Source organism: Sus scrofa, chromosome 1 (genome assembly GCF_054392235.1).
Source record: "Sus scrofa isolate SSC_HxYL_T2T_F1_AM1 chromosome 1, Sscrofa_HxYL_maternal_Yorkshire_Landrace_v2.0, whole genome shotgun sequence".
Lineage (NCBI taxonomy): Eukaryota > Metazoa > Chordata > Mammalia > Artiodactyla > Suidae > Sus > Sus scrofa.
In genome coordinates this window covers 148410158-148422685 of record NC_139383.1, presented here as the reverse complement: position 1 = coordinate 148422685, position 12528 = coordinate 148410158, and the positions used below count along the sequence as shown (strand labels likewise).

The 12528-nt window shown below is 37.4% G+C and overlaps 1 protein-coding gene across 8 annotated transcripts in view; it reads left to right on the top strand.

The window, feature by feature from the left end:
* Positions 1 to 12528, top strand: part of CERS3 (ceramide synthase 3) — a 124223-nt gene that overhangs the window by 37796 nt on the left and 73899 nt on the right. For all 8 annotated transcript variants that reach the window (XM_085016984.1, XM_021098471.2, XM_005659788.3 and 5 more), the window contains one exon: positions 5245 to 5418. In XM_085016984.1, the coding sequence (XP_084873110.1) occupies positions 5246 to 5418 (173 nt within the window). In that variant the 5' untranslated portion in view covers position 5245. The remainder of the gene's footprint in view (positions 1 to 5244; positions 5419 to 12528) is intronic.

Sequence of the window (12528 nt, the reverse complement as noted above, 5' to 3'; positions counted from 1 at the left end):
TGCTGCTGCTTGTCCATGTCTGCTTCAGGGTCAAATCCTGAGTGAAGCGTCCATTTGGCTAAGCCTTGGCCAGCCCAGGCCAACTGCCAGCAGATGGAGGAGTCTGCCCTGGCTTTCACAGTGGGGAAGGCATTGCCTGACCCCATAAACAGTGGTGATTTCCTTGCTATTCTGAGGGCTGGAGTCTGGGCTGCCTCTGCAATGGCAAGTCCTTACACTAGGATCAAGGAAAGGTGAGTAGAGAGGGTGCCAGAAAACATAGAACAGGTTTGTGGCTTTATGACAGCTACTAAGAAGATGTGAGACTGTGGCCTGCTTCTTGCTACTGGACTAAAAGGGAGAAAGGACGGAGGAGAGTGCCAGGCCGAGTCCTCTCTCTCCTCAGCCCTAGGTCTCACCTTGAGAGCAAGGGTGGTCGAGAGGCTGGGTGGAGGGATAGGCTGGCTTAGCAAAGCCCACTGAGCTAAAACGTTGGCTTCTGGATGTCTATGGAACATCCACGGGCTGGCATCTGGGAGAGCCCCTTTCTCCTTCTGGGGAGTTAGTCTGTTTTTACTTTTTAAAGCATGCAATTTTTTTTTTCTCTCACAAAGTCATTAACTTTAAAATCATACTGAAGTCTGAGTCTGGATCTAGTCTTTCCTTCATTTATTTTCACAATCTTGACTCAGGTGAATTTGGGAGAATAAACTTCATCCCCTTAAATGAATAATAGGAAGCTTTAGCATAAAGTTCAGGCTGAGCCATGGATTTAAAGATATAAATGTTGAAAGGGGATGACGATGATACTTTTAAACTTTTTTTTTTTTTTTTTTTAGCCATAGCTCATATACAACTCACCCATTTAAAGCATGCAATTTAATATTTTTGAGTATATTCACAGAGTTGTGCAGCAACACCCACATTCAATTTATGAACATTTTCATCAGCCCCCCAAAAAAACCCTGTACATATTAGCAGTCACTCCCTATTTCCCCTCCACACCTCCTTGTACACCCTAAGGAGCTGCTAACCTACTCTCTGTCTCCAAGTATTTGCCAATTCTGGACACTTCACATGAATGGCATCAAATAGTATGTGCTTCTTTCATGTAGCATGTTTCCAGAGCCATCTCTGAGCTTGGCTCTGCTGCTTCAAAAGAGCATGAATCCTTTCAGTTCTCTTGAGTACATACCTAGGAGTGGAGTTGTTGGGTCATATGGTACTTCAATGCTTAACATGATGAAGAACTGCCAGACTGTTCTCCACAGCAGCTGCACCATTTTACTTCCCTTCAAGCAATGTATGAGGGTTCCAGTTTCTCTGCATCCTGCCATCACTGTTGTCTTTTTGATTATAGCCATCTTAATGTGCATGAAGTATACCTCTGGTTTTATTCCTTATTTGCATTTCCTTTGTGGCTAATGATGTTGAGCATTTTCTTATGCACTTATTGCCATTTGTATATCTTCTTGGGTGAAATGTCTGTTCAAATCCTTGGCTCATTTTAAAATTAGGTTATTTGCCCTTTTATTATTGAGTTGTGGGAGTCCTTCATGTATTCTAAGTATAATTCCCTTATCAGATATACAATTTTCAAATATTTCCTCCTATTCTGCGGGTTGTCTTTTAGGGTTTTTTTGATGTTATCCATTGAAACACAAAAGCTTTTCTTTTTTTCTTTTTTCATTTTTTGTCTGTACCTGTTGCATATGGAAGTTCCTTGGCTAGGGGTCGACTCAGAGCTGCAGCTGGGGCCTATACCACAGTCACAGCAGCACTAGATCTGAGCTTCGTCTTCAACCTACACCACAGTTTGGGGCCATGCTGGATCCTTTACCCACCGAGCCACAACAGGAACTCCCAGAAGCTTTTCATTTTGATGAAGTCATTTATCAATTTTTTATTTCGTGGTTTGTGCTTTGGGTGTTGTGTGTAAGAAGACTTTGCTTAACCCAAGGTCATGAAGATTTTCTCCTATGTAATCTTTTAAGAGTGTTATTTTAGCTCTTATATTTAGGTCTGTGCTTCATTTTGAATTAATTTTTGTGTATCATGTGAAGAAGAGATTCTTAACTCTTTTGAAGCAGCAATAATTGGTGTTTGGTGGCAGCACATAAAGGATGAATAAATAATGTAGATTTTTTTTCTCAATTTGAACTACATTTTCCATAGGGCCACCCTAAACTTCTGAAGTCTTTCTCTCTCCCTTTATATGTTTTTGGTTGTTGATTATTAAAGTTACTATGGCTTTCAAAAGATCCTGTTTCATTGTTTGCATGTGATGCATAAGAATATTATTTAGCATGGCAACCCCAAAATAAGCATTATAAGCTATTTAGTTATATTTCACACTGAACAAAATAATCTGCACTGCCTGGAGTTGCAGTTTAGGTGTGAGCAGACAGTTTTGTATAATTATTATAATAATATCAAAACTAACTTACTGCCATTGCTGTTTGTTCCCTGAATTCTAGTCTTTTAAATCTGGAGCCAATAAAGTAGTGAGCATGCTGAGGCCAGCTTTTAGGAAGAAACATCTTTGCCCTTGCAGAAGTACCTCCTTCTCTTGCAGTGAGAAACACAGGGCTGGTACAAGGTTTTTCCATTACAGGAGAGCCTCCCATGGCCTGGGCTCGTTTCTGAGATCTTACCAAGTTTGAATTTTAGCTGTAGTTTCACTCAAAGACTTGCACCTGCTCTGGTCCTGAGTGTATATCTGCTGTGCTCTTTGCTGCAGATTTCCTCTCTTCATTCCCTCTCTGGTCAGTTATGTCAAGCAGGCTTGAATCCTCACCTTCCTTACCGAAATATGTTCATTCTTCCTTCCTAACAACTCTTTTATCAGTTCTCTCTACCTTCTCCCGAGTACAGGTCTGTGTCATTCTAGCCTAACTTGTAAGCTTCCTTAATTCTAGGGTCACCTCTTTCCTCCCTTAGTCCCAAAACCTCGTAGACGGAAAGTATTCAGTAACTCTGGATGACCTTTAATCCACCACATTTGCACAATTTCACTACTGTATTAATGGTGCTTACCCTCCCCCAGGGTAGAACCATATTAAAATCATTAATACGTGAAAAAGAAGGTATCTGTTCTCCCTTTCCACACAAGCCTTGCAGGGGTGGCTGCAACTGGTTTCCTGCCACTTTGGGTACACATATCTCTGAGCAGCAAATGAGAGATGAGGCACAGTGGGGAGACCTCACCAGGGCTCAGTTCTAGATTTGGGTGTGGATTTTTCTGAAGAATATTGAGGTCCGCACGCTGGAATTCCTCTTCACCTCTGAGCGAGTATTCCTGCACTCTCGGGTCCTTGGTTCCATCCCACCAGACTTGTTCTTTGACCTGCAGTCCCCCGAGTTTTCTGCTTGCCCCTCCATCTTACCTCTTTCATGGCCTCCCTTTGATCTCTACCCAGTTTGGATCTCATGCTTAATCTCATAAATGGCCTTGCTGTCAGCACATATGGATCCCCACTGCCACTGCTCTCTTGGCTTCCCATTTCTGGCATTATCTACTGCTTAAGTCTCCTAATAGCTCACCAGTCATTCTGTCTCCTGATATGTACTCTACACCACTGCCAGAAGGAAAGCAGTCACATAGTACCTGGCCGGGGGTTCTAGAGGCTGGGTAGGAGGCTTATGTCTGCCCGGAGGGGACATCATACTCTAATTGGCACAAGGAAACTACCTTGGCTCACAGTGGACCTGGCTGCCCAAGAGACCTCTCTAAAGTACCTAATCATTTCATTCCTTTGCATACACTCCTAGCTAAGTCCCAAGCTCCTTAGCACGGGTGGCATACTCTCTGTGACCAAGTCGAACATTTACCAGCCTTGTGACCTGAGTCATCATATAATTTATTACCCAAACTTGGACACTTCTAAAAGGAAGGGGCACTAGTAATTATGCCAGGACAGTAAACTGAGACTTCATGCACCTGTGTGCAAACCCACCATCCATCACATTGGACTGTTGCACTGTGCTGGAACCAAATTGCTGGTCATGTGCCACGACACTGTGTTATTTACAAATTAAGACTTTTTGTAGATTAATTTGACCACCCTGCCGTGAATCTGAGGACATTTTTACTTCTTTCTCTGATTAACTATTAAATGATAAAATCAGGATTTCCCTGGTGTCTCAGTGGGTTAAGGATCCAGTGTTGCCACTGCTGTGGCTTGGGTCACTGCTATGCTGTGGGTTCTGTCCCTGGCCTAGGAACTTCCACATGCCATGGGTGCAGCCAAACCCCCTCCCCTCAAAACAGAAAAAAAAGGGATGAGATCAGAACACCCTTAAGGTCAAAATATTAAGATTAAAATTGTCATAGCCTAAACATGAGATTGGAACGTCTAAATGTTCTTCTGTGCTTCTGGTTACTTGTTCAGTGTACTTTCTCTCGAACGTCTAAATGTTCTTCTGTGCTTCTGGTTACTTGTTCAATGTACTTTCTCTCCTTAAAACTTCTCTTTCCTATTTCCCATTTTCCTGCCTTTCTCTGGTTTATTTCCACTATTGTTGAAATCCATCTCAAGGATCATTTGTTCCAGTGACCTTTCCCTGGGTTCAGTGCTGATCCTCTTGTTCCCAAGCACCCTCTTTGTATGTAAATTGTACCTTCATTGTACGTAAAAAAGGCACATTAGAGTCATGTTCAGGCCTACCCTGTCCACAGAGTATAAAGGTCCTTAAGGCAAGAATGCTGTCTTTTTAATATTGGTGCCTATCATAGTGCTTGACAAATAATAGAATATCAGTAGATACTTGTTGATTTGAACTAATTTGAATTCTTTATAGTAATACAACGTTAATTATGCTTGTCCTTTATCGCCTAGAGAAGTTTCAGGATACTAGTGAAGGTTTATACATACTAGTGGAAGTTTATACATACTTTTATGAGGTTGGCCTTTAGCATGTTGAAGTTGTATAGATTATTGTTGAATTATTTTTATACGATAGAATCATATAAGAGGAAGATACATACCCATAATATTAACGTATGTTGTGCCAGGACTGTGAACAGTAGTATGTTAAATTTCAGTTTGCCATGCCACAGCCAAAATTGTTCTGAGAGTGTTGGCAGAGTAATTCTCATTTAGTTCAATAAAGAGCCATGAAGCCAATTAAATAACAGTACTCTGTTCTTGCCCTTTGTTCAAAATTCTCTGGTTTAGGTGTTTCGAGTAAAATTGTCAACGTGTCTCATACATGTTTTAAGTATTTGTTTTATAAATGTAATGTATTCTTTTTCCATCTCTCTAGAATGTTTCAGACATTTAAAGAATGGTTTTGGTTGGAAAGATTCTGGCTTCCTCCAACAATAAAATGGTCAGATCTTGAAGATCATGATGGACTCATCTTTGTGAAACCCTCTCATTTATATATGACCATTCCATATGCTTTGGGCTTGATGATTATCAGATATTTCTTTGAAAAGTAAGTAGTATTTGTATGTCTTTTTTTCCCATTCCTCTTCTTTGCCCCACCTCAGAATAAAGAATCCTGGTTAATTCCTAAAAACTCTATTCAAAGGTTGCCACTAATAGGCTACAGATTCTTGGGAGAGTTCATAAAATCACATGCACATTAAATGTTGTCTAGAAACTGAACAAATAAAAATTAGAAATACAATCTCCTCAAGTACATTAGTTTTACAGTGAAGAAAATTGAGATCAGAGAGGTTAAGGACCTCAGAGCTTATCAGCATCAATGACAGTAGAAGAACCCAGTCCATCCACTAGGTACCACATTGTCTGACAATGGATATGCATCCCCATGCCCTCTGTCAGCAGTACTAGGAGTCTCTATGACCAGGGGTGCATTATCATTTTAGAATGCCTATAAAATAGCAAAAATGGCTCGTTAAAGACCAAATGTAGTATTGCTTTATAGCATAGTTTATTTTAAAGGTTTATTGAAAGTTTTAATAGCGGGCCTTCATTCCAAAGTATAAGGAAATCAAAGAAGAAAATATCAATTTGCTTTCTCAGAAAAGCAAACTTCTTTTCTCTTTCTTAATTTAATTGAAATAGATATTACGTCCAACCTTTTCATTAAAACTGTTCTAGTGTTATGATAACAGAAGATAAATGTTCATCTATAATCTCTGTAGTTTATCTCTATTTCAAAAAACTGTTATTATCACGTTAATTTTTTGGAGCAAAAAAAATGTTCAAATGTCTAGAGTTGGAAAAACTTAAGACAGAATCTGATAAAGATCATTTCGTCCAAGACTAACTGTAATGCAGAGCATATGTTTATAACTATTTGTAGGGTCCTTATCTCAACAGTTAGTTTGACCAACTCTGTTTCATGGATTCTCCAAAAGGTTTTTGTACAAATAACAACTTTACTTGGCCAACGATATACTATTGCTATTGGGAGGAAAAGAAAGCCCCTTGATACCATTAAACTCTAGCCAAGAACATTTGAAAATGTTCTTCCTCTTTGACAGTTAATTCTACTTTTTACTCATATGTTTGGATTTGTCAAAGAATATATAAATAAAGAAGAATTTTGCCACTGTACTTCCAAATTAGCAAATTACTCTGCTTTCCTGAAATACTTCTTTTGCATTGTGTCTGGTGATCTTTGAATCTGGCATCCAGGTCCTCTACTTATTTGCACTGCACATTTCCTACTTTTTGGTGGACAGCTCCACTTTTTACATTTTGATCAGACAGTGAAATAGGAAAATTTTTTGGTTGCCAAAGCAGCACAGCTGTGGAGGACCAACTTGTTATGTCCTGGTTGTGGCCTCTCCAACAATAATCAGGAAGGGATTCAATCCTCTTTTAATTCCTAGGACCATCCTTGCTTCTTTTTAATGGATTAAGTATAAGTCTATATAACATCTTTCGTACCTCCTTGTAAAGTTAAATCCCATTAACTCTTTCGTAGCTTTTTGCATCCCAGGATGCTACAGAAAAGTGTGGTTGCTCCACTAATCTCGTCTCTCTCTCTCTCTTTTTTTCATATCTCTTTTAATGCAATAGAAGGAGGGAAAATTTAACTGGGAGAGAGAGCCTGCTTTTTGGATTATAAGTTTATATTTTTTTAAAGGGCTTATATATTATTTGCATTAGATTAAACCACTCAGATCATAAATAAAATGTTATTTACACTTTGCATTTGAATAGAAACTTATAGTTTAAGAAGTACATCAAATAATAAATGGTGTGATCTTAGTTAAGAAAATGAGAAATAAGTGACCTGGCCACAGTCACATGGTTAGAATGTAAGAAGTAGATCTGGGACCTGAACCCATGTGTTATGATACTAGGTTCAGGATTGTTGGGTTTTTATTTTCCCCTGTATCAGCACTTCTTGGATTTTCACAGTGAAATATTCCTGATGGCAAAAGAGAGTAAATTAACATCCTTTGGAAATGTAGGAGACGTGGCATAAGGGGCTAATAGCAAATGTGAACCTTTCAGAACTATCTTAAAAATTTGTGTAAATTTGACATCATGTTTCAGCTATCCTAAGATATATTTATCATCAGAAAGCTTCCTTCCTTTGGCCTGGACTGTTTGTGTTATGCCTCCTCATTCTAGTAAGGGACCAGAGGTTGTGATTTTACTGGCCTATTTCTGTCCTTGAGTCCTAGCTAAGCACCATTTCAGGCAAGGAGGTAAGTAAGGTCCCTTCCTAGAAGGGAGTGGAGAGACAGAATGGGTAAAGAACAAACAAGTAGATCACTTGAAAGTGACTGACACTGGCTTTGTATTTAGAATTTCTTTCCTTGCAAATTTTAGTTTGTGCTTTATGTTTCGATTTTGCGGGGGCAGGGGTATCTAGAATAACAATTTCTAACAGGTATATCCAGACTCTTCTATACATTCTTTTTTGTGTCTGAAGTATGATTTAGGGGGAACTTAAGCTACTCAAATTTAAGCACTCAATGGAATAAGCATTATGGTCCCAGAAAAGTCCAGGGCAGGAGTGAGTAGTAAAATCAGAAGATAATCTTTTTTCTTTTACTTAATGATACAATGAATAGATTCCTCCCTCTATCATTTCCACTGAGCAGCATGAGGGCCTGACAGGAGCTTTAAGGAGTTGAAAAATTATCGTTATTAACTGTCTTCAACAGAAACAGCCTTAAAGTACCTACATTGGACTTAAGTGTTATCGGAGACTTGCATTGCCTCAGATATTTTGTTCTCCCCTTATAAAACCCTCTGATTAAACACTGGTCAAAGAGTCTTTCAATTCTTAGGAACTGGGAATCAGTAGGTTATTGTTTCTGTTTAAACTTCACATGCTTAATATCTGCTTAACATTGCCTTCTTTTATCTATGAAAGAATATTGAGGGATTTCCCACTGTGGTGCAGTGGGTTAAGAATTCAACTGCAGCAGCTCAGGTCACCGCAGAGGCGTGGGTTTGATCCCTGGCTCAGCACAGTAGGTTAAAGGATCCAGCATTGCCATAGCTGTAGCTTATACTTAATCCCTGGCCTGGGAACTTCCATATGCTGTGGGCACAGCCATTAAAAAGGAAAAAAAAAAAAAAAGAAAAAAAAATGTGGTGGGAAGTGCTCTGAGATTCCTAGGCTCTTGGCTCATAGGTAACCAATGCAGCACAGAGCGAAGCAGGAGCTACAGGGGCTGTCTGTGTGTCTGAATGAGGCCAGTTGAGAGCTCAGTTCTGTAATAGTGGCAAAGACTCATTCTCTGATATTAACCTCATTTTGAACCATTTATGTGGGGGCAGAAGGTCACATTCTCTTTTCTTCTTCTTGGACCTTTTCCTACTATTCCATATCAATAAAATGAACATTCAGGTAAGTTGTCTCTAAGGTCCTTCTAAAGCTAAGGCTGATTTCCCTCTTCTTTTCAGTTCAGTTTATCAAACATATGTTGTGCTGCTTTATTCTTTCCTTTTTAAAGTACGTTTTTAATTAAGTACCTATTCATATTTATTTATACTCATATAAGATGAAGTGTTTAATTTTATAGATTTATTTGAAAAGAAAGGTTAATGCTGAATAGAAACTGTATTTCTATACTTTCTCTGTTTTACTGAAAAGGTAGTTTCTGTCCTTGAAGCCTAAACATGTTAAGAAATAGGACCCTATTTCTGTTTCTTCTTTAAATTAATGATTTGGCTGTAGATGTGTTCCTCACATCAACAAATATGCTCTGGATATATACTTTTATCCATTGTGTATACTTCTCTCTCACGTGACCCTCTTGAGAGGAATATTATGCTTAATTTGGATTTGAGATTGGTTGTATTCCCTTACCAAATAAATTGCCTTTCCTTAATCCTGCTTTGCTTTTTCAATTTTTGCTAATTTCCTCATTTCTAGCATTTGAGGAGATAGCATTGAGTGAGTATGATTGAGGACACTGCCATATGAAACCATTTTGTATTTATGTTATCCTACTAGTAAAAGCAATGAGTGTTTTCTTCAATAAAAATTTTCAACTTCTAGGTTAGATAAATGACCCAATTCTATTATTTATCCAAAACCCTGTCAAATATATTTTTTGAGACTTTGTTAGTCTTTAAGATCATCTTAGTTTTTATTTTATTTGGAACTTTTATGCAATGGAGGAATTAATCAATTTATCCTGAATCCTAACATGCTGTCTTTGGTTTGTATTAGATATTTTGATTGATTGACTTAATTGCATTAACTTTTTCATTAATTATCTTTTATCCTCATTTTCTAGTCCTGTTCCCATTTCTGCTGTATATTTTTAATGGCTTTTTGTTTGTATGACCCAGTAAAATGTGAATATAAACATAAAGTGCATGTATTATTGGTTGACATAAACAGTATGGTGATAAGACTTTCTTCCATTTCTTCTTTTTTTTAAAAAAATATAGCACTGTGCTTTATGATCTAGCTACATTGCTCTGTGTACATCTGGTGCATAATTAGTTTGTTTTTATATGTCTCTGAAATGTATGGGCCGTTTCCAGGAGAACTAAGGCCATCTGGAATTTGGATTGGCTTATACATTTTATCAGAGTATTTTATGAAAAATGTATTCAACTCTATGGTTGTAAAAATGAATTTAAGGGCTAAATGATCATTTATAACTAAAAATTTCAGCATTTAATTAAACACAGAAACATCTAAGTCAGTGCTAGAATAATCTGACCTGGCAGACAATAGAGTCTTTGTTAGAACTGAAGGAAGAAATAGGGACATATCATGAGTTTTAAAAATCAGCCTTACCGAGCTATGATTTACAAACAAGAAAGTTCATCCAAAATTTGATGCATGTTGACAAGTGTATACAGTCATGTAACCATCACCACAATTATGATGCAGATTTCCATCGGCTGAAAAACTCCTCTGTACCCTGTTTGGTTAATCATTTTCCTACCTGCTTCTTCTTTGCAATCACTGAAATGCTTTCTGTTAGTATAATTTTGCCTTTTCTAGGATTTCCTATAAATAGAATGATATAGATTATAGTCTTTTGTGTATGATTTCTTTCACTTAGCATAATGCTTTTGAGTTTTTTTTTTTGTTATATGTCTCAGTGATTACTTGTCATAGCTGAGTAGTCTTTTAAGATGTTGACATACTACAATTTATTACCCTTTAACCAGTTGATGGAAATTTTGGTTGTTTACATTTTTTGTCTATTACTAATAAAGCTTTTATGAACATTTGAGTAGAAGAATTTTAGTGGGTTTATGCTTTTATTTTTCTGGATAAATTGCTAAAATGTTTGTTCTTCAAAAGATGTTGTTAATGTATGTATATCTATACAACAGGGTATTACTCAGCAATAGAAAGGAATGAACTCCAAATGCATTCATGTATATGGATAGATATCAAACAACATTAAACTTAGTGGAAGAAGCCAGGCACAAGCAACCACATCTTATATGAATCCATTCTGTTAAATATCTAAAAAAGGCACAACTGTAAAGACACAAAGTAGATTAGTGATTGTGGCAGGATTGACAGGGAATAGGGATTAAAGTAAATATGCATGAGGTATTATATTGGGATGATGAAAATATTCTAAAGCTGACTCATGGTGATGACTGTACAACTTGGTAAATATCCTGAAAGAATCACTTGAAAATAGTCTACTTGAAAATGGTAAATTGTATGATATATTAAAAATGTAGTAATAATTATTTTAAAAAGATGTCAATAAAATGAAAATATAAGACAGACTAGAAGAAAATTTATATGTTCAAAACATATGGCAGGGACTTAAATTCAGAATATATATTTAAAAACTGTCATAATTCAATAATAAAGAAATAACTTGATTTTAAAAGTAGACAAAAGATTTTAGTGAAAACTTCACCAAGAAGGTATACACATAAAAAGTAGACAGGGAAAAAGATGTTCAACATTATTGGTCATTAGCAAAATGAAAATTAAAACCACTATGCATTAGAAGATAACAAAAATGTCATAGAAAGGGCATCTGAAAATTCTCTCCTTCTTCATAAAATCAGAAAACTAGAAAAAATTGTCAAAATCAACTTTTCAGAATTAACCAAAGACTTGCAGCTATCCAGATTGTTATTTAAGAAAAATAGCTGACTATTGGAAAGAGCAGCAAGCTTTGTGGCATTTTAATTTGCTCTATCTATCCTTTCTTTTTCTCCTCAGTGATAACCTTGAAAAACCAACAACACCCAGTTTCAGTGGAATCCAGTAGCCTGGCAGCCACTGAAGGAAGCCAAACAGAGCTGGAGCAGAAGAGAGTTCAAAGCACCATTCCCAGAAAATTGTCATTATCTGCCCTGTCTGGTAGTTCTCCGGAAGGGTGCTATTCGCAGGCTCTCTTTATTTGCCTTTTCCCTTGAGGAGGGAAGAAGGGGTAGCTGTCTAAAATGTTTAGAGGCAATTGATTAACTTTGAAACTGCCTGAAGTAGTAGATAGCAATTGGGGCAAACAATAAAGTAACCAAAAAGCTTTTCTTTTTAAAGGATAAGCTGGGAAATAAGATGTCCATAGGGGGTTCTGAAGAGCTCTGACATATTCTTGGAAGTTAGAAGGCCAACTTGAATTTGTAGAGCTTTGGACATGCCCAGGGCCATTCACATGCTCAAGAAAGATCTGAGTAGGCCTTAACCTGTCACCCCTAGATGGCCATGAACCTTTGTGCAAACAGAAAGTGAAGCCTAATGTAGAGTTGTCAACTGCCTGGCTGAGTGTTGAGGGTGTGCCCCAAAATGTACACAGAGCCCCTTAGCAAACACTGGGAGACTTACTGGTTCCAGGTATTTAAGGAAATATGTCTAATTATTAAGAGACTACTAAAAGCAAATCTAGAGACTTTAGTGCCCACACATGACAAAGAATACAGACTTTAAAGATCAGTTCAAAAAAACAAACAAATGGACAGCAAAAACAGCAAGCTCTGGGGGAGGGGATAATATGATTTCCAGAGTTGTCACATTACATTATTTAACATGTCCATTTTGCAACAAAAAATTATGAGAGATGCAAGACATACACAGGAAAAAAAAAAACACATACACAGGAAAAAACAGCAATCAATAGAAAGTGTCCCTTGCAAAGCCTTAGATGTTGGACCTATTAGAAAAAAA